The sequence below is a fragment of the Furipterus horrens genome, unplaced genomic scaffold (genome assembly GCF_987537825.1).
Source record: "Furipterus horrens unplaced genomic scaffold, mFurHor1.1.pri manual_scaffold_4, whole genome shotgun sequence".
In the NCBI taxonomy this organism is placed as follows: Eukaryota; Metazoa; Chordata; class Mammalia; order Chiroptera; family Furipteridae; genus Furipterus; species Furipterus horrens.
Window position 1 is genome coordinate 89,911,981 of NW_028327174.1, and position 24,417 is coordinate 89,936,397.

The 24,417-nt window shown below is 46.3% G+C and overlaps 1 protein-coding gene across 1 annotated transcript; it reads left to right on the plus strand.

Moving 5' to 3' along the window:
* Window positions 1–253: 253 nt before the first annotated feature.
* Window positions 254–22,644, plus strand: SLC7A1 (solute carrier family 7 member 1). Its single transcript, XM_090273745.1, has 12 exons — window positions 254–310; window positions 1,129–1,512; window positions 3,890–4,048; window positions 6,155–6,326; window positions 9,422–9,543; window positions 10,122–10,344; window positions 10,833–10,972; window positions 13,881–13,983; window positions 15,655–15,872; window positions 16,133–16,299; window positions 17,453–17,561; window positions 19,135–22,644. The coding sequence occupies exons 2-12, from the start codon at window positions 1,143–1,145 to the stop codon at window positions 19,236–19,238; spliced, it is 1,887 nt and encodes a 628-aa protein (XP_090129871.1). The 5' UTR covers window positions 254–310; window positions 1,129–1,142; the 3' UTR covers window positions 19,239–22,644.
* The last annotated feature ends 1,773 nt before the right edge of the window (window positions 22,645–24,417 follow it).

The window sequence follows — 24,417 nt, forward strand, 5'->3', positions numbered from 1 at the left end:
GCCTTTGACAATTTCTTGGACTTTTCTTATTTTTGTTGACTTTGACCATTTTGAGGAGTGTTGGTCAGGTGTTTTTTAGTATGCTCCTCATTTGTGATTTGTCTGCTATTTTTCTCATGATGAGACTGGAGCTCTGGTTTGGGGTATGAAGATCACCAAGGTGAGGTATCCTTCTTGTCACATCATACCATTAATGTGACTGTTACTGTTGATGTTGGCCATTAGTTTCTCCACCATAAAGTGACTCTTTCTTCCCTTTCCAGATCATCCTCTTTGGAAGGAAGTTACTGTGGGGAGCCCATACTTCAGGGTAAGAAGTTTAGTCCCACCTCCTTGAAGGTGGGAGCCGGCCCAACCAAGTAGGCAGGGTTGGCCCCTGCATTACAGGAGAGCCATTTAAACACTGACCTGGCATTTTGGGGCCTTCATGGGAGTGTCCCATGTGAGGGATGTGTGACATAAGACCTACATGAACATGTACTCTCAATATGTGCTCAGGCTAGCACTTGGGTTCAAAGAAAAATGATTCCTGGAGTAGTAGCAATTACAAAAAACCTAAACATCTAATAATTCAATATTTTTCTGCTCTGGACCTGACTCTGTATTAACTTAAAAGAGAAAACATCTTGGTCCTTGCCCCTAGAGGATTCCATAAAGGTCTATAAAACATTGCCATTGTTACTTGAGGCCTCTGGGTTTTAATAATAAATTAAAACATGGTTTGGTTTGCCTCCCCTAACCGTACATTTAGAATGATAACTTGTTTTTTTCTGGTAAATTGCATGGTGGTTGTGGGCAGGAACAATGTCACTAATGTGTGTTTCCCATACTTCGTAGTTTGTGCCCATACAAGATTTCAGGTAGGAAATGAAAGAAATGTGGATACTCAGAGACCTCAGGGTAAAGTCAGCTGGTGTCCTGGCCCCTGGGTGTTTCTGTGTACTCTGGCAAGCAAGCCTCAGGCTGGAGAGGTCCTACGTGGGTGTTCTGATTGGGGAATTCTGAGATTGAAAACATTTTAGCAATAAATGACAATAGGGACTTGGTTGCTCTATGTGTTGTGATTAGAGGTGTGAAAGGGTGAAAGGAATGGCCATAATGACACACCCTGTCCTTCTTCTTCTATAGATTTGGTCAGCAGGATGGGGTGCAAGGTACTGCTCAGCCTGGGTCAGCAGATGCTGAGACGGAAGGTGGTGGACTGCAGCCACGAGGAGAGCCGGCTGTCCCGCTGCCTGAACACTTTTGACCTGGTGGCACTGGGAGTGGGCAGCACGCTGGGTGCTGGTGTGTATGTCCTGGCTGGAGCTGTGGCACGTGAGAACGCGGGCCCTGCCATCGTTATCTCCTTCCTGATCGCTGCGCTGGCCTCAGTGCTGGCTGGCCTTTGTTATGGCGAGTTTGGTGCTCGTGTCCCCAAGACTGGCTCAGCCTACCTTTACAGCTATGTCACTGTCGGGGAGCTGTGGGCCTTCATCACAGGGTGGAACCTCATTCTCTCCTACATCATTGGTGAGTCCCACTCTTCTGTCGTTCCCACTTCCGAGTCTTGGGTGGGTGCCTTACTTTGCTCTCAAATAGACCAAGTCTAGCTTCTTCCCAAGTCTAGCTCCCTCCTTGCCTGACTGTTGTCCATATTCCCCTTTCCTTTTACAAAAGGTGGAGGCAGCCTTGTGGGCACCACTGTCCCTCTGGTCTTTGCTCTTAGTTCTTATATTCAAGTGTGCCAGGGCTTAGTGGGGACAAGCCAGGCCAACACGGAGGTCATTCCTGTTAACATGAGAGATGTAGAACCAACGGGATGTTTCTAACTAGTTAAAAAAGATTTAGCCTCTTTTAGGTAGATTTTTTTGGCTACTAGAGTAAATTCATTATGAGCACAGAAAGGTGAGGGGAATATTGAAAAGCACGAAAAAGAAAGAAGAAATCTGAGAACTGGGAGACATTAATGTCTCATTCATCCTTTCATTTATTCATTGTCAACAAATATTTACTTGAGTGCTTGCTCTGTGCAAGGCATTTTGCTAGGTATTAGGGACAAAGTAGAGGAAAAAGATAATCTCTGTTAATGAGATATATATTTTTGCATAGTATGTTTCTTTATTTATAAAACAATACATAGTAAACATTTTTCACAGCATTAACTGTTTTTCTGTAATAATATTCCTAATGGTTGTTTGCCATTCTATTGAAACAAACACATGGATAAAAGAATAGCCAAAGAATTTGAACAGCCAATTCTCAAAAGTAGAAATACAAATAGCCATTGAACATTCCATTTATATTTAACAGGTTTTTTGTAATATTATAAAAAGACAGTAAGATGTGGTAAGTTGAGCCATGTGGGCCCTGGGAGTGTCAGGTGCAGTGTTGTGTGCAGTCCACCAGGACCGCAGGCCTGCACCTCTGTGTGGGGAGCCCACTGCCACACGAGAGGCCACCTTCCCTTTCAGTCTGTGCTGTCTGCTCAGAGCCAACCTGGCTTACTCTTCTAACTTCCAAAATAAAATTCACAACCATGGTTTTCTCAGCCCAACAATGAAACATAAGTGCAGACACTCACACAAGCTAGGGTCTCTCAGTGGGAATGCAGCTACTTTAAATGGGCTGTTGTGTTTCCAGAGGATTTATCTGGGCATGAGACATGAGAGGGTGTGAGGCCTAATACTTCTGGACCATATAGAGCGCCACTTTCTGGTGTCGATCATGCATGTGTCACATGTCACTGTAGGAACTTCTTAGCCTTAGCTGTTGGGGAGGGCAGTTTTGTCAGCCAACATGGGGCTTTAAAGCCCTGACTCAGAGTTGAGGGTTGGGGAGGCCAGGCAGCTGCTCTCAGGGTGGAATTCGGGAACCTGGTCAGCAGTGAGCCGTCCTCTGGGCCAGATGGGAGACCATGTTTCTTAACTGAGTGTGGCCTCATAATAGGCAGGCTGCTCATAATGAAGAAATGTGGTTAAATTTTTGACTTGTTGGAAAAATATCATGAGACCAAATAGCAAAATTGAATCCCAATAGATCACTCTGGTGAACTCCTGGAGTGATCCAGACTGCAGTTACCGGCAAAGCTACTTTGAGAAAGTAAAGGAAAATGCTATATGTGAATATTGGAATTTTAGCAACATTTCCTGAGGAACAGCACTGGAAAAGCAGTGACTTTATTCAGATTGAGATAGAAAGGTTGGGGTGAGGGGGGCACATAGTCAGCTGTTGTTGATATTGGGAGTGCTGCCTCCGTTTGCGTTCCTCGTGGCTGGGGCATGGGAAGGTATAGAGTGCTTTGTCTGCTGGCGGGCGCTTGGGGACCTGTGGGTGTCAGCTTACGGTCAGGCACAGAGTGGCAGGTGGCAGAGATGAGGGTCAGCCATGAGCCATGTCCCTGGTCTTCTTTGCTGGGAGAGCAGTATTCACCTGGAGGGTCTTGGAAAAGGAGCTTCTGAGCAATGTGCACACTGCGTACTGCAGCTAGCTGTGAGTGCATCGTGCCATCAATTTCATGTGAATGTCAATGTTTCTTTTTGTAATGAAATAAAATAGGTAGAATTGAATAAACACTATCTGAGTGCCTCCCAGGTGCAAGGACAGCATGTTTTATAAAACTTTTATTAATAACTCAGTTAAATATTTGAAACACATGTATACATGTGTATATTGGGTCCTGGTGGAAAATGCAATAAATGATATCAGTATTCCAGGCCCTAGAAGCTTTCTTGAACTTTCCACTTCACTGTGAACTTCTGAGTTCATTCGTGCTGAGGCCTGGCTGCTGCTACAGAATCCCGTGCACTGTCTGTGATCACACCTGGATGCTGTAAATGTCCAGCTCTGTGACAAATGCTTTAGTAATTGCTTTCTTGCACTTTCCTCTGGTGTGTGTGTTTTGTGACAGGCACTTCAAGCGTGGCGAGAGCCTGGAGTGCAACATTTGATGAGCTGATTGGCAAACCCATTGGGGAGTTCTCTCGGACACACATGGCTCTGAACGTCCCTGGAGTGCTGGCTGAAAACCCAGATATCTTTTCTGTGGTTATAATTCTCATCTTAACAGGTACAGCCACACAGTGAGAGAATCATTAGGGTGGAGGGGGGCATCTAAGGTATAAGACAGACTCCCATTAAGTTTTCTTCCTTTTCTTTTTCTCCCTGCCCCCATTTCTTCTTCTTCCTTTTTTTTTTGTAATTAATGCAGACCTCTTTTTTGCCTTAATGGCTTCTGATAGCTTCACATAAGGGTTGTATATCATTTAGCTAAAAGAGAACCCTCAGGTGTTTATGTGACTATGGAGTAAGCTTTGTTAGTACTGCAGACTTTTTATGCAGGTGACCCAGGAATATAGTATTCCCTCGCTTATCGTGGGTATTACGTTCCAGACCCCCCCGCGAAGAAGGAACCTTACATTTATTCTGCACTCTTAAACCTACGTAACTTTAACAATGTACGTATACAGTACCGCAAAATCTTGCGATATAGCAAAAAATGTGCGATAAATAAATATGGTATTTTAAAAAATCCTGCGATACAATGAGGCTGCGATAAGTGAACCGCAATATAGAGAGGGACTGCTGTACACTCTGTTGATGCTGTGATGACCACTGGGAAAGGAAGTAGCTGTTCATCTGCCAGGTGCATGTGGAAGAAGGAGGTCTGTCTGGAGCAGTTGGGTGTCTGGGGTTCTGAGATGTCTCTGATGGTTTCACACCCACTGGTCATCAGAACACCCTTTTAAGTAAATAAATTTCATGACAAAGTTGTGGGTACCGAATTGAAAGTTTTCAGATAGTGCTTGCCCACAGCTGATGGCAGCATCTTCTTACTGACATTTATCTGCATCTCACCTACTAGGGTGGGATTTTGTTGACATAAGCATTAAACTGAAGTGTGGTAACTTCTCTTTTGAGGTTAGAAAACCTTGCATGGGTTTTAAAAACAACCTGTGTAATTTTGCCCACTGTGTAATTGAAGTTATTTTGCACTGGCCAGCCTCAGCAGTATTTCTGGTCCAGTTGCCAGGAATATATATTGGAAATTAAGTTTGCACTGCTCACATTTTCATAAACACTAGAGGGAGGGATGCAAAAGGAAAACAGAGGAGTGCGGTGTCCTATTCTCTGATGAATTGCTCCATTCTCTTCTTATGCCTGCATTTCAGAATTCAATCTATTAAGTTAGCATTTTTATTTTAATATGTATAGAAGACATACACAGCACTGCAGTGATCTCTAATCATAAATTGTGGTCATGTGTCCCCCAGGCACCTTTTCATGACTCTTTTCTTACCCAGCCGTGAGTTTGCCACAGAACTACCCAGATGGCCTATTTACCCGAAGGTGGTCCTGTGTTGCCATGTGGTTCCTGGGTGTTTTTCTCTTGGTGTTTTTTTCTATGTGAGTTTACAAGCTAGAGCTAGTCTGGCTTAGTGTTTGTCATGCACCGAGTTCAAGGGGACCATATGTGGTGGTGGCTCTGCAACTACAGACACTTGTCATTGTTTTTATTGCTAACATCCCCAAGTCAATCTGAATAATTTCCTCATCTGAAAAACTCATTCTACCAAGAAACTGAGCAAAGCATTTCATTCTTGGAGAAAATAAAATCCTGCTCCTGAGAGCAGTTCTCAGTAACATGCTTTAGTGAGGGGGAGGGTACAGGGAGAAGTGCTCACTTCATCCCCTAGGGGCCTTGATGTCCCCTACTCTGCAGTCCCCTGGTGCCCCCTGGATGGCATCCTCCTAGCATTAGTAAATACCCCAGGACTTTGGTTGTTTTGATCACTGCATCTAGCAAGATCATGAATTCAGCCCTGGCTGGTGTGGCTCAGTGGATTGAGTGCCAGCCTGCCAACCAAAGGGTCACCGGTTCGATTCCCAGTCAGGGCACATGCCTGGGTTATGGTCCAGGTCCCCAGTTGGGGATGTGCAAGAGGCAACGACACATTGATGTTTCTCTCCTTCTCTTTCTCCTTGCCCCTCCCCCATCTCTAAAAATAAATAAATAAATCTTTTTAAAAAAAATGATGAATTAAGCCCCATCCTCAGAGGCTCACAGAAATGGATTTGTCTTCAGTCATTGTCCTTGTCCCTGTTCCCCATCCTAGGAAGGATTTGCCTGGTATGAGGTTAACGCTCAAAGTTTCCTATATATGCATGTTTTCAGGACTTTTAACTCTTGGTGTGAAAGAATCAGCCATGGTCAACAAAATTTTCACTTGTGTCAATGTTCTGGTCCTGGGCTTCATCATGGTGTCAGGATTTGTGAAAGGATCGCTTAAAAACTGGCAGCTCACGGAGAAGGATTTCCAGAACACGACTGGTCACTTGTGTGGCAAGTGAGTTGTTTTTTCTGCTCATACCTTGGCATTGACAGTTTTTGTATTGGGGGATGTAATTGACTAGAACTATACAAGTTTTTCTTTTAATAATGTGATTTTAATTTGAATATTTTGTTAATTTTTTTGTAGTGAAGTAGCTGAGGGGTGTTTTATTGGTTTGAAATTTATGTTCTACTATATAGTACATTGTATGACAGGGTGCTACTGGGGAAAACAAAATCTTCATTCTAATTCCAAAATGTACACAGTTGAGAATCACTGTCAGACTCACGAAGTAATCCCTTTTTTCTCGCATTCTGTTTCATGACCACCTTCTGAGTGATCAGAAAGATTTTTCTCTGTAATACATGGCGGTACCACTTTATTTTCAAATATTTAATAACATGGAAAAAGAAACACGTGGAACTTTTATCACAGGCTTTTACGGAGGTTTTCAGAATTGCTAAAGTATCAAAATGTGATTATAATAATCTCTCCCACACTTGACTTGGGCTCCATCAGCCCTGAAAGGCAGTGGCCCCACCCCCCTGACGTGTCTCTGGCTCAAGACCTCTAGGGTTAGAGGCAGGTGACAGGACTGTCCTCAGCCCCCTGCCTTTTCACGCCTTGTGGTGAACCCTCACCGACAAACTCATCTAGGACACAAAGCCAAATAATTATAATGTATCTCTTTTATTCTTTTGTCAGATTTTTAGGTGAAACTTAGGGTCCTGGGATGGAGAACAGAGTTTGATTTTACTATGCATCTATTTTAATTATGGCTAAAGGTTAAACTGCTCAGATAAAGAGACTCTTCTAAAATGTGATGGCTTTAAAATGATGTCTCAGGTCCTGAAATGAGTAGTTCATTTGGTTGGCTAGTGTAGCTGTACGTAGGCTTTCAGGGGCCCAGATTGTGCATCTGTTTATACTGTCATCTCTGAGGATGTTGTCCTCCTCTGCCTGGTCAGAGCTGGGCCGCGGGCACTGGCATGATCCAGCTGTCCCAGAAAGGGAGCGAGCGTGGAGCAGAGTGTTCCCAGCGCTTTTTAGGACAGATCTTCGAGATACATGTCCCTTCTGCCCACATTCTTCTGACCAGAATCCAGTAGGAAACCATATCTAGCTGCAAGGGAGGCTGAGACACTGAGGTCTGAGTGGTCACATGCCAATTTGGTTGCTGCTTGTTACAGACCAGGTGCCCGTGAGTGGTCTGATTAATGGGCAGACATTGATGTGTGACTAGTTCATGACCAGAACACAAACAGGAAACTATTGAATTAAATGCATGAAATTTCACTAACTCTAATATTATATGGTTAACAGTTCAAATAAAAAGAGCCTTACTTTTGGGGACTGAATCATGAACTATATTGACCTCCCAGACAAAGTGGCATTTGTTGCCTGTCCATGGGGACACAGCCACTTGAGGAGGTAGAGTGCATTGGGATGGGGACATAGCTTGCTTGTTCATTTTATTAAAACCTGTAAGATTTTTCCTTTTTTTTTTTTTTTTACCAGCCCTAGACTTGTGTTTCTAACAATGGTCACATAGTCTTACATGAAATTGTCCCTCTGAAGTCTAATGCATTTCCCAGTGAGACCATACAGCATGGAGGGTCTTCATCCTGCCTGGGTTCGGAGGCAGTTCCCATCACCCTATGCTGGGATTGTAGAAGACAGCTTACCAGGTGTCCACTTTCTTTGTGGTTCCTGGACCTGGGAATGGCTACTAGCCAGACACCTGGGAGATGATGTGGACTGTGGACTGCACCTTGCTGACTTACTTATCTTGGACTGCCTTTTTTTATACCTGGGTTGGTGGTTTATTTCAGTCATACTTTAAGATGACAAGCTTCCATTTGAGTCTGGTGACAGTTTTCCCCACATCTATCACTTGTGTGTTTCTTGGAGTTTCCCTCATGTTGCTACTGAACCCCAGTAAGTCCCAGTAGCTCCATGGCATCTTCTTGAACTGAGAAATGCAATTGTTCCCAAGGAATTAGGAAAAGGTTTAATCCCCATTAGAAAATAATTGGGCCCAAATTATTTGTCTGTTCCGTTAGCCAGTGGATAAGTCTAACTGAAAGCAAATCTGCCAGAATAAGTTGCTAACCCAGCCTCAGTTCATCAGTGTTTATAGGATGGAAATATTCTATCTCATTCTTGTTCTCAGGTCTGGAGGTGAAGAGATCTATATAAACGGGCAGCCAGTCCAGTGGGGAGGGCTGAGGGGGAGGGCTGAGCGTCCTCTGGAGCTCTGTGTTAAGGGAGGAGCTGAAGCTTCTCACACTGGAAGGAGTTGGACTGCTCTTCAGGTGGCTGGGGCTTAAGATTACTTGGCAACAAGCAGGGCCCGAGGTGGACTGATGTCACAGATGGCCACCCAGATGGGGCCTGGCAGGGTGAAGTGCCTCATGTTGAAGCTTAGGCACAGCGTCTAGAGTGATAGCTTCCAATCCATTAGGACTGTTTTCTGGATTTTCAGGGACTTTGGGGTTCACAGAATGTGCTTAATTGCATTTATTACTTTAGCAAATACTACTAAGTCCCACCTGTGAGCCCAGCTATGCTGGGCACCAGTCCCCACCCATGAAGCATCCCAGCTGTTTACGGTGTGCACATGGGTGCTTTGGAAGCATTTTTGTTGACTGAAACAAATCACTCTTCAAACCTCAGTATCTTTGGAAATGCTTGTTTTGAGACCTGAGTTACTGATAAATACAGAGAATTCTTGCATTTCGTCCCTAGCTCTGGGGCCCTGTGCTGCCTGGTTTCATTCCTTTCTCTAGAGTTCTGGGGGAGAGGCTGCAATTGTTAGTTTCTCCCTCTTTCCTGCTAGACAGCCCGTCACAGTTCCTACGTTCCACCCCCACTCCAAGTCAATATTTAGAAGATGCTTCTGGAAAGGGCTTAGTACACACCATTGTGACTCTGGGCCTCGGAAATCGAGGGGCCTGTTGTCCACAGAGTTGGGAGGCGGTGACTGGTGACAGCTGTCAGGGATCATGTACTGAGGGTTGGAGCAGTGAGCATAAGTCAGGATGAGACTGTTGGGAACCATGAAGCTGGTGTCGTGATCTTTGCTGTGGCTCTTTTATTTATTTTTTTAGTGACACAAAGGCAGGGAACCCTGGTGTCGGTGGCTTCACACCCTTTGGGTTCTCCGGTGTCCTATCAGGAGCAGCGACCTGCTTCTACGCCTTTGTGGGCTTTGACTGCATTGCCACCACAGGTAGGTCCGCCCACCTCTGTCTTCCTTCCTGTGGGTATGTGCTCGTTGCTGAGCTTTCACACATGAGTAACATGTAGATTGCAGCTTCCTGCTAATCTTCCCTGCCCTTATCACTTCCTCAAGGGGCAGTTCCTAACAGGAAACTGCATCATGAGTGTGACTAACCCCGTCCTGCTAGAGTGGGATAATGACAGCTGAGGCCACAGCCTGACTTCATTATCTGTGCATCATCTGAAGACACGAGGCCATTAAAAATACTGTCATCCTGGTGAATTGAATAGTCTAGGCTCCGTTGGGCCTGTCAAATCTCCCTGCCAAAGGAAACAAGTTTTTCCTTTGACAGAACCATGATGTAATGGCCAAGGACACTGTCTGGGGCCTAGGGGTCACCTGGTCTGTGTTGCTGAGGGTCACCCTGTGTTTCCAGAGCCCAGGAGACCCTGGTCCCCACAGGGCTGAGTTCTGTGGGAGTCATTTGTGATGGCACAGACTCCCTGGACACTGAAAGGCCTGGGGTCTCGTGATTTGTGGGGTGTCTCTCACCACGCCCTCTGGGGCTTACTCTTGGCTGCTTCTAGGTGAAGAAGTCAAGAACCCCCAGAAGGCCATCCCTGTGGGCATTGTCGCCTCCCTCCTGATTTGCTTCATCGCCTACTTTGGGGTGTCAGCTGCCCTCACACTCATGATGCCATACTTATGCCTGGACAAGGACAGCCCCCTGCCTGATGCCTTCAAGCACGTGGGCTGGGAAGGCGCCAAATATGCGGTGGCCGTCGGCTCCCTCTGTGCTCTCTCTACCAGGTGAGGATTCTCAGATGTCAGATGTGGAGGGCTAAGTAAAGCTGGACATGCAGATTTGCTGTTAAAATTACTCTTTTCTCTGGAAATGGAGCCAGTACCCAAACCCTGATTCTGTAGTTCCTCCCTTGTTGTTGCTATTAATCACCCAAGTCAATTATGTTATTGATCTTCTAGAAGAACACAAAGCTGTCATCTGCTCAGCAAGGGACTGGCTTTAGGGCCACTGTTTTTCTTCCAGAAAAACAATAACTAGGTTTGTGCTGGTTTGTTAGGCCTTTCCCATTCTTATTCTAACACATACTCAGAGAAAGTGCTTTTTTTGGGGGGGGGGGGGGTTGGTGTATGGAATTCTGAGTCTTTAGCATGAGTCCTTGGGAAGAGCTCAGGGCACCTGCTCCCAGAGGTCAGCTGGGCCTGGCCGGACCCTGGTGCCTTGAGTCCTGGTAAGCTCTTCTTACTGACGTGCTTTGTCTTCTCCTTCCATCCAGCCTTCTAGGTTCCATGTTTCCCATGCCTCGAGTTATCTACGCCATGGCTGAAGATGGACTGCTATTTAAATTTTTGGCCAAAATCAACGATAGGACCAAAACACCAGTAATCGCCACGTTAACCTCAGGTGCCATCGCGGGTAAGGACTGGGACTAATTCCGCGTGCAAACATTTCAGCAGTTGGGCTATTATTACTCCCTAGGGAAGTGGCCTGAATGACACTGTGGCCCACAAGAAATTTTAACTAGTTTTTTTTAACATTTGGATTTTAACCTTAGAACCTGGTTTATTGCAAGGTTACTGCCCTTTTGACAAAAGGCAGAGGCCAGTGCTACAGAGAGGTGATAGAATTTCCAAAAAGTTTGAATTCTGTTATTATTATTATCCTCTAAGTGGCCAGAGCTTAGGACACACATGGTCCCTCAGAGCCATTGGCCTTCTACTTAAGGGTCCCTGAGTGGTAAGATGACGTCTTGCATTTACAAGCCAAGTGAGACTTCCTGTTATTACTGGAAATTTAATGTCCTGTATCTTAGCTTGTGAAGTCTCTGGGAAACGAGGGTCCCTTATGATGAGTGTGGTATAAAATGTACCACCTCTTCCCCAGGGGATATTGAGAGTGTTGCTGGTGAAGCTATTTGCCTTAAGTGTATAAATAATGGCAGGCCCAGAGGAGGTTTATCTTACCAAATATGAGGTTCTTCACCAAGAGGATGATTTTGACAGATGGCATCAGTGTACTGAAGAACGCTTTGAGTCTGTGTCAGCAGTCCCCAACCTTTTTGGCACCAGGGACCGATTTTATGGAAAACAGTTTTTCCATGGATTGCGGGGGAGGGATGGCTTTATAGCCTGCCACCAGACGCAGCTTAATTGTCACTTGCCACTCACTGATAGGGTTTTGATAGGAGTCTGCAAGCAATTGACTTATTTTGGCCTCTGTGCAGCCAAACCTCTCTGCTAATGATAATCCGTATTTGCAGCGGCTCCCCAGAGCTAGCATCACCGCCTCAGCTCCCCCTCAGGGCATCAGGCACTAGATTCTCATAAGGAGCACGCAACCTAGATCCCTCGCACGCGCAGTTCACAGTAGGGTTCGCGCTCCTGTGAGAATCTAATGCCAGTGCTGAACTGACAGGAGGTGGAGCTCAGGCAGCAATGTGAGCAGTGGGGAGCGGATGTAAATACCGAAGAAGCTTCACACTAGCCCACAGCTCACCTCCTACTGTGTGGCTTGGTTCCTAACAGGCCACAGACCAATATCAGTCCATGGCCCAGGGGTTGGGGACCCCTGGTCTATGTGATGTTCCAGGGTTCCTGGATTATGAAGGAGGGCCAGAACTTATTGGCACATGCACTGCATGCTCTTTGTTGTCTACGTTTCCTCCTTTAATGACTGCATTTCATAGCTCAAGAGGCAACGTGATCTCATTGTGCAGATGTGGAAGTGGAGGCACTGAGAGGTGAAGGCAAGAAGCATAGCCATGGTGTAGAGCTGGCTCTTGCTTTGTTCCTGGTTTGTTTTTATGCTAAAGAGGCTGGCTCCTTCCAGGGTGTGAGTAAAGCAGTGGGTCTTTTAGTAAATTAGGACACGTGACACCAGTCACAGTTTGGACCACAGGGACTTGTCAAATGGCCATTGATAAGACATTTGACTATTTTAAATAAATGAGTTGTTATTAGTAGTATTTATGCCTTTAGCAACGTGTGTTTTATTTTGTGGATTAATATAATGAAAGAAACCTAGTTTTTATTATTTACCAAATTTGTCCTGCAATTCTACACTCTTGAGGTGATCGCAATGGTCAGGTTAAGGGACACTATGTGTCAGAATATGACCAATATATTTAAGGGATTAAGGCATTGGAAACAGTGAAGATTTTTTCAGTATTTACATGTAATTTGATCATATTAAAGATTGGCCTTAATTTCCTTTCTGTGCTGATGAAGGGAAATGAAACTATAATCATTAAAGTGACTACAAAGTACATCCACCAAACCGAGGATTTTCTCTTTATTTGGTGGGAGTGTAAAAAAGTATTAGATTTTCTAAAATCACCTCACATTGAAGAAATTTGTCTTGAGTGTTTCTGTGAGTGGGAACATAGGCATTTGTGGCATGGGTAGTTGGACACTGTTCTAATTATCCAGAAGGCCTTCTCTGCTTTTAAATCTTATTATTTATTCACAATTTACATTTGTTTTAGCTGCAGTGATTTACAGGGGCTAGAAAAGTATTTGTGGAAAAGCAGTGGTTTTGTGTTTATATTTTAACTTGTCTCGATGTGAATGATTTGAAAATACCCCAAAATAGACCTAGCTAAGTTATTGTTTTAATGAGAGATGATCTATATACCCACATACACACCCTCAAAAAGTATAAAGGATTTTAAAATGAGCATGCATGTCTTATTTTATTTTTTAAGTGTGGTCATGATGAAGGGATTGAGATTGTTTGAGAGTCACACTACTTCCTATTCTCGACTGTCTGAGTCAGGAGCCTCATCTGCCCTCATCCACCTCCTTATTACTGTTGCTGACCGATGCATATATCTTGGATGATATGCCAGATATTGTTCTTACCTCTTCAGTGGTGTAGACCATGCTCTTAATGAATGCCAGGTGGATGATGGATGGATGGATGAATAGATGGATAGATGGATAGATGTACAGATGTACCTGATTTGCCTGTGAGCCAGCATAATGGAGAGGAAGAAACACTGGACTTGGAGTCATAAGAACCTAGTTCAAATTCTGACTTTTCCACCTACTAGCCGTGTGACCTTAGGTAACTCTCCCAGCCTATCTGAACTTCAGTTTCTGTTTTTAGTGTTGGGATAGCTTGCAAAGTTACATCTATTGAGGACTACGTATGATTTAATCCTGAGATTTTTTCCCTTTAAGCATCTTCCCATGGAAAGGGCTATAAGTGTGGGGAGCAAGAAAAAGCAGCACCTCTCATTTGCTCTTGATCAAAGGTAGGTGGTGGTCCTTGATGTCAGTACGTGTAGAGGACAATCCATGGATTCTGATGTTTTTCTCCCCAGCTGTGATGGCCTTTCTGTTTGACCTGAAGGACTTGGTGGACCTCATGTCCATTGGCACTCTCCTGGCTTACTCTTTGGTGGCTGCCTGTGTATTGGTCTTACGGTATGTATGGCTTTTCTGGGTCCCATGACAGAAATGCACATGAAGCCTGCTAGCCTCTTAGCAGTTCAGATTAATGGTTAGACAGTGTAAATTTTAGGTTGTTGATAGCTCCCTTGGGAGCTGCTCAGGAGAGGGTAGAATCTAGCGATTGAGAACCTAGTGATAGAGAACATCCTTGCAAAGTCTTCCACCCTCATTTTTCTGGCTGGGTGTTGGGAGAATAAAGACATGTTCTCAGATCAACTTCTGAGCCTGAATCCTGGGATCAGATTTTTTGAAGGCTTGCATAATGTTTTTAATGTGGTCTAGGTTCTTGGGACAGAGGGGTCTGGGGACTGGCCCGGGTACAAATTGGGAGAATCCAATGAAACTTAGGTCCCTGTGATGCTTCACTGTACTGCTGCTGGAGGAAGGAGTCCCAGTATATGGTTGCGATGGCTGAAGTTGACATTCAGGAAGACTTCCCAGGCTCTGCCTGTTCTAGCATGAGTATCCAGGCTAGCCCCAGGGTAGAGATAATAAAGCAGCTCTAGGCTTAAGCTTGGTGTCTCAGCTACCTCCAAAGCATACCTCCAGGTGCCAATTTTACTTTGCTCTGGAAAGACAGGGCTCTGCTTCCCAAGTCCCAGAAATGGCCTAAGGTAGCATTCATCATGAGAACTTGTAGTCATGGAAACTCTTAGTGTTGTCACCTGACAAGAGCCTCTTTATTTCTTTTCAGGTATTTCTACTTGCAAGGCCATTGATCCCATTTTTAATGTGCTCAGCAGCTAATGTATATAAAACCTGAGTCGAGCCTTGGTAATGACTGTGTGAAATCAGCTAAAACTAGCTGGCTAGCCTCCTTACCACTTATCCTTTCCCAAGGGCTCAATGCTAGAATCTTTACCAAGGTCCCACCGCTTTCTTAATTGACCAAACGGTATTATATAAGTGAATCAGTGAAAATATGGTGAATGCCTTTTTGCTTACTCTTAGACTATATGCAAAATAATACATAAGGCAGTCTATTTTTCAAGGCTGGTGGAAAAGATTTGAGCTCTGTTCATTTTGAGTGAGAAGATAAGGAGCCTCATTTAAAATGACTGTTGCATTTGCAGGTAGTTTATTTCTTGGAAACCATGCCACCGGCTGGATCTTTCTATCCAGTTCTGTAGATTTATTTATACCAAGGCACTTGGAGTTTTCAAATAAATTGATCCAATTAAGTCTCACAAGTAGAATATCTCAAAGCATCATCAGCCTGCAGACACATTTCTCCAGTTATCTGCACCAAATAGGATCCTGCTGTTATTGCTTTCTATTTCTGTCTGCGCATTTAGCTTCCTGCAGCCTAGTTTTGTTGGAAGTGGCCTAATATCTTAAGCTTCCAAGGGCCAGTGCTACTCTCAGAGCCAGAGAAACTATTGCAGGACATTTCTCTGAGCTGGTTTATGGTGTAGGTCAAGTTGTCTCAAAACAGACACCAAGGAGGGTGTTGCCAGAAGCAGGAGCAGAAGCTAAGGACCCAGGTCTCCTTCTCTGTTTCCACTTTGCCAAAGAACATGTCATTCTAACCGCAAACTTTCCATATGATACCTTATGTCTTGGGCAATTTACCTTTGAAGGCTTACGAAGAACTTGAATTATTGTGTATTGTTTTGCATATCATGATGGACACCTTATGTGCAGGTATCAGCCAGAGCAACCTAACATGGTATACCAGATGGCCAGGACTACTGAGGAGCTGGACCAAGTAGACCAGAATGAATTGGTGAGCACCAGCGATTCCCAGACAGGCTTTTTACCAGAAGCAGAAAGGTTTTCTTTGAAAACTGTACTTTCACCCAAAAACATGGAGCCCTCCAAATTCTCTGGGCTAATTGTGAACATTTCAACCAGCCTCATAGGTAAGAGCCTCCCCTTCCCTGTAATGTATCTGGGGTCCTGCTTGTTGGTACTACATGGTATCTTGTCACTGGGTATGGGTATGGGTGGGTGTCTTGCTGCTGGACTGTGCTGTCAGTTATTCTGTCCTCATTGTAGGTGACGACTACAAATACAGAGCCTCTCTCTCTCTGTAGGTTTTGGGGAGAGCTGAGGATATCTGTGGGAACTTGAGAAAGGGCTGAGATGCATCTCTCTTTCCCACTCTCTCTGTCTCTCTCAGCAATTCTTATCATCGTCTTCTGCATAATGGCTGTGCTTGGAAAGAAGGCTCTGACAAACGGGGAGTTGTGGGCAATCCTTATACTCATTGGTTCTGCCATCCTCTGCTCATTGGTCACGGTTGTCATCTGGAGACAGCCTGAGAGCAAGACCAAGCTTTCATTTAAGGTGAGCGGCTCTGTCCAATAGGCCTGCCTAGTGGGACAGACCCTGCATGGGCTCCCGTAAGCCTGGGTGTCTGGTGGGAGGTGCTTGCCAGCCAGCCTCAGGAGAATATGGGCCCAGGGGTGCAAACAGTGCCTGATGAGGACCTGGCTCTAGAGCAGTGGTTCTCAACCTTCCTAATGCCGCGACCCTTTAATACAGGTCCTCATGTTGTGGTGACCCCCAACCATAACTAAAGCATAGTGATTAATCACAAAAACAATATGTAATTATATATGTGTTTTCTGATGGTCTTAGGCGACCCCTGTGAAAGGGTCGTTCAACCCCCAAAGGGGTCCCGACCCACAGGTGGAGAACCACTGCTCTAGAGGAAGACACTCCTCCCTGCCCCTGGCTCTCAGGTGGCATAGCACACCTCATCCCCAGGGGCTTCTCACAAATGCTGTTCGGGTGGATCACATATCATCAGCAAGCCTTGGAGGTTACTAAGGCTTTTGCATATTTATTTATTTATTTATAAAAGAGAAACCAGTTTTGTTTTTTTTAAATAATTTATTTATTTGCTTATTTTATTTTTAGAGAGAGGGTTAAGGAGAAAGAGAGGGAGAGAAACATCACTGTGTGGTTGCCTCTCACTCGCGCCTCCAGCTGAGGTCCTGACGTGCAACCTAGTTATGTGCCCTGACTGGGAATCGAACTAGTGACACTTGGCTCGCAGGCCAATGCTCAATCCACTGAGCCACAGCAGCCAGAGCAGGCTTTTGCACTTTTAGATTATACAAATAATAAAATAGTTCAACCTTAGAGATAAAGTGCAATTCTGATTCTGGCCTCCCCTTTAGTGGGAAAATAGCAGGAGTGGAAAATAGGAATAGAGCTTACTTTGGCAATTAGTTGATTAGACCCAAACTCCCACCTGTTAGGATTTGCTCGCATGTGGGTATATTTGTGTTGGAGGGTGTTGGGAGGTACAAGAATGAGCTTGGCATTCATTTCCTCTTTCCCATCTGAAGATGGTAGTCCATACAAATCTCAGCGATCCACATGAATGTCAGGCGCATGGTGTTTTCTAGGTAGTTTTGCTAAATGTTTCAAATAGGCACCAGCTCCATGCTCTTCACTGTCAGAACTGACGCTGCTGCCTTGTATTTTGCAGGTGCCCTTCCTACCGGTTCTTCCTGTCCTGAGCATCTTTGTGAATGTCTATCTCATGATGCAGCTGGACCAAGGCACGTGGGTCCGGTTTGCAGTGTGGATGCTGATAGGTAGGTCAGTTCACTGGTTCTGCTGTGACCAGCATGTCCCATACTCAAGTGTCACCTGTGGCCTCCCACCCCTGCTGCTCACTCATGTCCCTGCTACATGGCTGGATGGCTAATGTCATCGAGCCTCCCTCAGTTCAGATTTCAAAACACAGTGGGAACACAGGTAGTCAGCGGTTTTCTCACAAACAACAAGGAGCTCCTGGTAGATTATGGGTCCTTTCCTCCCTTTCAGGTACTTTTTGTTTTAATAGCCTCTTACCTGAACTAGTTGTGTCATTGAGCAAGAGCTTGAGGTTAATCAGAACAAGACTATAAGTCTGCCTTCAATAAAGCATCAGTCTGTCTAATCCCCAGTGGGAAAGTGGGGGCCTCACCTCTCCACATGGGCTGTGGGTACTAGTGGGCCTGCAGAGACGTGGGTGTTACCATGTGGGTGATGGTCCTGTCTGGGACCGACCGTGGCCCGGCCTCTCTCTGGGATTCTATCTCTGGGGGCTGCAGGAGACGGATACAGTTTTCTCCCTCCATGTCTAGGCTGAGTGCTGATTCTGGGGGACTGGCCTGGACCTCTGTCCCTCAGTATCCCTGACAAGAGCAGTAATCTCGGGCCCATGGTTCTTCCAAACCTTTCAGTGCTGGGTTGCCACACTTTGAGGTAGTTGGCTGCTGCTTGCACCATCTCTAGGGGGTATTTTGCTGCCCCATTCTTTGCAGATCCCTCATTTCCCTCAAAGGCTAGCCTGTGTCTAGCCAGACAGGCTCCTCCTGTAGAGCCTTTCTGTGAGAGACCTGGCTCAGTCTGCATTCAGCCCACTGGGCCTACTCCTAAGACTGCAGGGCTAGCTGCTCACTTCCTGCCAGAGATACAGGGCGCCTGCTTCTGAGCATCCTTGGTGTAAGCTGGCTTCTGGGCATTAGCTGCTTCCTGCACTTCTGGTAGCTGAGTCCTTCCTTTAATGCCTGCTCTCCTTATGTCACCAGCATAAGGTAAGGGTGGCCCTGGGGCCACATGGGTCACAGTTGCTGGATGGGTCTGGAGCCAACCACAGACCTTTGGAGTGCCTAGCACTGGACTGGACTCGATTCCTATGGTGCCTATATTCCCAGGTGACCTGAATGCCTACTGTAGTGCGGCAGCCACCTACGCAGAGAAAACGGGCAGTGGGGACCGTGTAGACAGCACGGAAACCCAGGGCAAGCCAGTGTCCACTGGAATCCCACCCTGGCAGGGGACAGTACAGCTGCGCAGCTTCCACGGTCTGTCCTGCACCCCTCGCCCCCCAGCGGCCGTAGGCCCCTCCAACCAGGTGGTCAGTGGATGAAGCTGAGGGACTAATGCCCCTCCCAGGGACCCCCAGCTGAGCTCCCACTGCTCAGGGGCTTCCCTGGTGTGAGGCTTTCCAGTGGTCACCTCTGCTGGCCCTGTTTGAAGAGTCGTGTTGTTTCTCCAAGTACAGAAAGGCTCGGTGCAGACAGTGTGGTGAGGTTTGCTCTGCCCGGGGCTGCTCTGTCTGCTTCCCTGGACCCCAACCCCCCACCGCTCTGCTCACTGCACTCTGCCCTTGGCCTGCAGGCTTCACCATCTACTTCGGCTACGGGCTGTGGCACAGTGAAGAGGCATCCCTGGCCACTGGCCAAGCAAGGACTCCTGAAGGCAATTTGGACCACTGCAAGTGACGAACAGCCCTTTCCCCTGGAGGTGACAGCAGCCCTGAGGAATGCCCACGGAGGACCCAGAAGCACCTCGCTGTCTCCGCCAATGCAGCAGAACCCTCCCATGACCACCAGGCCCCCGAGCAGCAGAAGGCGCACTACCTGGACTGCAGCCTCAGCCCACAGTGCACAGGACCTGCCCTGTCTTGCTCTGTGGCAGGCTCAGTAGGCCCTGGTTACCTCTTACAGCTCGCTGGCCAGGGCCCCTTGGCTGTGGCTGGCCATTGCGCCTCCTAAATTCATTTTGCCTGAAGAAAGCAACTCTTCTCTTTCTGTGCTGCTGTGGCCCCAGGCAGAATGAAGGTCACCAGGACTCTGTCCCCAGGCACTATTCTGGGGGTGAACATGCACCTACTCCAGACTCATAGTAGCCATCTCCCTGGTCAGCCCAAAACAGCCAGCCATAGATGCAAGATGAGTATCACAATGCAGTATGTCCCCACAGGTTCTCCCCGGAGCCAGAGGATAGCAGTTTACTCAAAAAGGAAAAACAAGACTGGTTTCCTTCTCCCTTCTCTGCCCTCCAAGTGGCTTCCAGAAGGGGCCTTAGGACTGTGAACCCTTCTTCACTTCCCCTCCATGCAGGGACTCTGCTCTGCTGCCTTGATAGACCCCAGCCTACTCCACCACAGGGTCACCACTGTGGGAATGAGGCTGGGGGGTGCTGTCTCCACTCCAGGATGCGTGTGCACAGAGGGCCTCCTTCAGCCACATTCCCTCCAGGTCTGGCCTGCTCGTGCTGCTCTGGCATCTCTCACCCTGGCTGTGTGTCCTGAGTAACTGGAACGTGACACTGTGTTTATGTAGGACTGGCCTCAAGTTAGCAGAGCTCCAGACACCCTTTTCTATGGGTCTCTGCCATTCACTAAATCCTGCCCTTTGATGCTTTCAGGTCAGTGCCTGGGGTCCTATGAGGTTCCCAGGAGAGGTGTCTGCTTGTTCTGAGGTGATGGTGACCGGTCCTCCCAGCCACTTGGGGCCCCCACCATGATCTGTTTGACCCTTCTCTTAAGTGTTATCAAATTGAGTCCTGTTAGTTTCTGTGAGTCACTCCAGCAAATATGTTGGTGCTTAACATCAACTTGGAAAATGGCCAAATAATTACTCTGTGCCATTGGAGTGTTGTTCAGAGTGTGGGGCCCACACATGAGACAGTTGAGGTTGCATTGCTGTCCCTCTGGTGTCACTCATTGTCCAAACGCATGGGTTTGTATATGGGTTTGTAACCCTGCTCTGACCCCATGCCTCCATAAGTCTGTCTACACAGCACATACCCCTCCCTACCCCCTGCCCCTGTGGAACTCCCAGATAGAGAAGCCAGAAGAAACAGGAATGCTAGTCGAGTCTTCCTCCAGCTGGTGTAATTCAGGAGACAGAAGGGCCCACGTTGATGGGAGCTGAGAGAGACAGGCATTTTGGATACCACAGAAAATGGAAATGCTGCTTTCAAAGCTTAGTTTCCCATCCCTCCCCTCCACCAGCCTTTGCACAAATCTGGTAGAAAGAAGCCTGGTAGGTAAATTGACAGCACTCTTCTTTACTCTGCCCTGGAAGGTTCTTGGAGAAACTTTAACTATTTGTAAAATAGCCAAATGGCTGGGTTGGCCAGTGGAGGGCGGGCTGCAGGCACCCAAGGCTGAACCATCATTCAGACCACAGGTGGAGGATCCCAAGAGTTCAAAGCTTGGTTTTCCAAAGGTATTTCAATTTATGTAGATTGGTGTGATGAACTATTTTGATATTAACTTACTTTGTTTGGGTTTGGGTTGTCTGCTATGCTATCTTCTTGGGGCCTGGTAGCTGTTTGCTTAATTTGTCTGATATTTCCCACATAAGCAAAAAACTGGAGGGAGAGAGTGTGTCTAAGAATTTTTCTTTTAATTTCCCTTCTGGCTGAAATTTCCATGCAAGACAGTGCTCAGAAGACTGTGATTATAGTTTACCTTTTCACTAACAAAGTCCATTGTTCTGCACACCGACAAAGGTGCGTTTCCCCTGCACTGTCTCATGGCTGAGACCTTCCCGATAGGTGCATCCCCTCTTTCTCAGCCAAGAGCCAAAGGTGCTCACAGAAGGCTCAGTCTAAGGAAAAATCCCTGCACTCTCCTGTCAGAGCAAGGACCCCTGAGGGTGACTCGGACACAGTGCTCATGTCCCTGTGCTCTTGTTGAGAGGAGTTTGTTCTGTGTGTATGGGGGCTGTGTTGTAGGGGAGGTGTTGGGGCTCACCTCTCACTGTGTATACACTTCTTATCACACCCCTCATTCCTGTCCCGGAATTACACACACAGGCAAAAAGAAAACCCACCAAAAGTGCCCCTACCCTCTACCAAACAAGGACAGGATTGTCAGGTTTGTGGCTCAGCCAGTATTTTCCACATAGAAGTTTCACACATCTAGAGACAGAGTCTTTGGGATATTGTGCCTACTCATCTGTGCCCCAGCCCCAAATGCTCAGGATGGAAAGACCCATTGTGGTGAGTAAACATACCTTCCTGCCTCGAAATTTCTGCTGGCATGTTTTTATGACCTCACTCTTCAAAACTCACAGAGCAAATTGGAGCCCCAGGACCTCTGCTGAAGAGGGAGAGTAAAGGGGGGTTTCTAAGGAAATAGCCAGGCCTCCGGGGATCTTCCAAGAGGGGTACCCTTGGCTGCTGCACGTGCCCTGCTCACAACCCCCTCAGCCGGACTTTGGGCTGAATTTGTTTTTCCAAACCAAGAGGGAGTAGTGATGAGTCATCTTTTCCAGGCTGTTTTGGAAGGACTGCTAAATTTAGGTGGTTATCAGAACTCCTCACATCTCCCCAATCCCTGGTTTTGTTCCATTGAGTCTTATCAGGCAATCAGCCACCTGGTCCCATGTGCTGGTGTATGTTTTGGACAACACAGGCCTGCCTCCTGTTGTGTGTGCCCGGCCCCAGCTCCCAAGGTCTGACACTCTTCTGCACCTGTGGCATAGCACAGGTTCACATCTGGATGAGGCACCTGATTCTGCCAGGTCTTCTCCCCTCCACCCCAGCACTAAGTAGGCATTCTGAATTGACTGCATTTTGCTATCCCAAATAGGACAGCCTAGCATTGGAGATAGAACTGTGAGGTCAAGGTGGGAGGCTGGGTTCCTTGGGTGAGTGTGGACATGCCTTCCAGGGGCCCTAACCAGAGGGTGGGTGAGTTCACTGGCATTTTGGGTACCAGTGTCTGGCTTTGTCCCAGGACCCATCTTTTCTAATTTGAATGCCCCACTATTACACACCTAATAAGAGCTATCATGATGATAGGCCTCATGACTGGTGTGTTCTGGGGTGGATGGAGAGGTGTGTTTGTGGGAAGTCCACACTGCTGGGCATAGGTGTTTGAAGTGTGTGTGTGGAACTGATTATATATTATGTATAATTTTTATATATAATTTAAAATATATCTGTTTGCCATCATGAGAGTATTGTATGTAAGGCTCCTTGGGGAGAGTGAGAGGTACATTTTGTCAGACTCATGGATTTTTTTTTTTTTTTTTTAATAATGAAATGCTATGTTGATCCAATGGTATAAGAAGCTACACTCTATTCCATTGTTGTTGTCATGGTGCCTGATGGGGTTTTTAGGTGAAAAAAAAAAAAGATGTTGACTGACTTTCATCTTCCTTACTATAATCCAGAGCCTTTGTGCCCGTTGCTTTGTTGAGGTTGCGCTCTCTTTCAATGGGATGCAGATGGGCCAAGAAGGGTCTCAGGGCACAGTTATCAAGGAGCCATCCTGAATCATGCTCTAGATGTTGAACTCCCGTCTGGAAGACCTACGTGAGTTGGACAACTTTGGCCGTAAAGTCCAGGGCATTTTCTCACGGTGTGAGAGTGTCCAGCTGGCTCAGGAAGCAGGGTTCAGAAGGTGCGCTCAGACTTTGTTAGTTTATTAACAAGGTATATGATCTTGTGTTTCTTGATGACAAATTTTAATTTGGGGACTTATTTTCCCATTTGAAAAGTTACATATTTAAAATGTTTCCTGCTTCAGTTGTGCCTTTCAGCATCAGTGGGTGTGAGGAGCACCAAGGGGGATGATCCCCATGTGGGTTGGTTTATTACCAAACCTGAAGAGCTGTAGTTTCTCGGGTAAACTTTTTCTTCTACTGAACATAGAGCCATTGTTAAACGAATTGTTTTTTATTATGTAAATTGTAAAATATTTTTTGCTTGTTTGATGCTCTATTTTTCTAATAGTTTTCTTATAGCTTCTTAAAATTGTGATACTAGATTTAGATTTTGACACTAACTGCAAATCAAGTTGGCCTCTGCTATTCCCTCCTGTTCTTATTTTATTTTAAGGAAAAGCATAGATGTTATCCATCGTCTTTAAAAAATGTGAAACTGCTCTGTATCCCATTTTTGCTGACAACACTGTACATCAACAGCTTCCTACCATACTTTATGTTGTACAACCAAACTATTTTGTGGTACATAATCTCACGCTTCCTGCAAATTCTAATAAATTCTTTCTGTGGCTTCATTGTGTAGTGTTCATCTCAAGAATTCTTGCAGCTCTTGGCCAGCTCCCCAGAAGTGACAGTGCCCCATGGAAAGTCCCCAATCCCACTCTTGGCTTCTTTAGGGTCTTCCTGCCTCCCCAAAGGCATGTGCTGTATTCCCTCTTCAGCTAATTGGTGGAAATCCTTATTCTAACAAATTAACTGGAAAACTCACAACCAAGGAATCCCTTGAGCCCTCATTTAGGATCCTCTGCTGCTGTCTCCCACCTCCCACTTTGCTGACTTGGCTTGGGTTGGGGCCCGGAAGGTCTCATTTGCTGAAGGACTTGGGTGGGGTGCAGTAGAACCCATCACACCAGAACATCCCTCCACCCACCATTCCTTAGGGAGGATGGGTGTCTGCAGCTCAGGGAAGATTGTAGCTGTTCTTGATCTTCTGTCCCCATCCCCCCTAGGGAAAGGAACATTTTCTTGCAAGAGGCAAATTCAGTCAGATAGGCCTTAGCTCTCAGACACTGACATGAAGATTCAGTGATCGAGGGGAAAGATCTGTTTCCTGAAAAGGCCTAACCTCTGTGTACTCTCAGCTAAAGACAGTGCTGGAGGGGACACCCAGGGCACCAGAGAAGGGCAGGGAGCTGCTCCTGGGAATGGCGTTGCG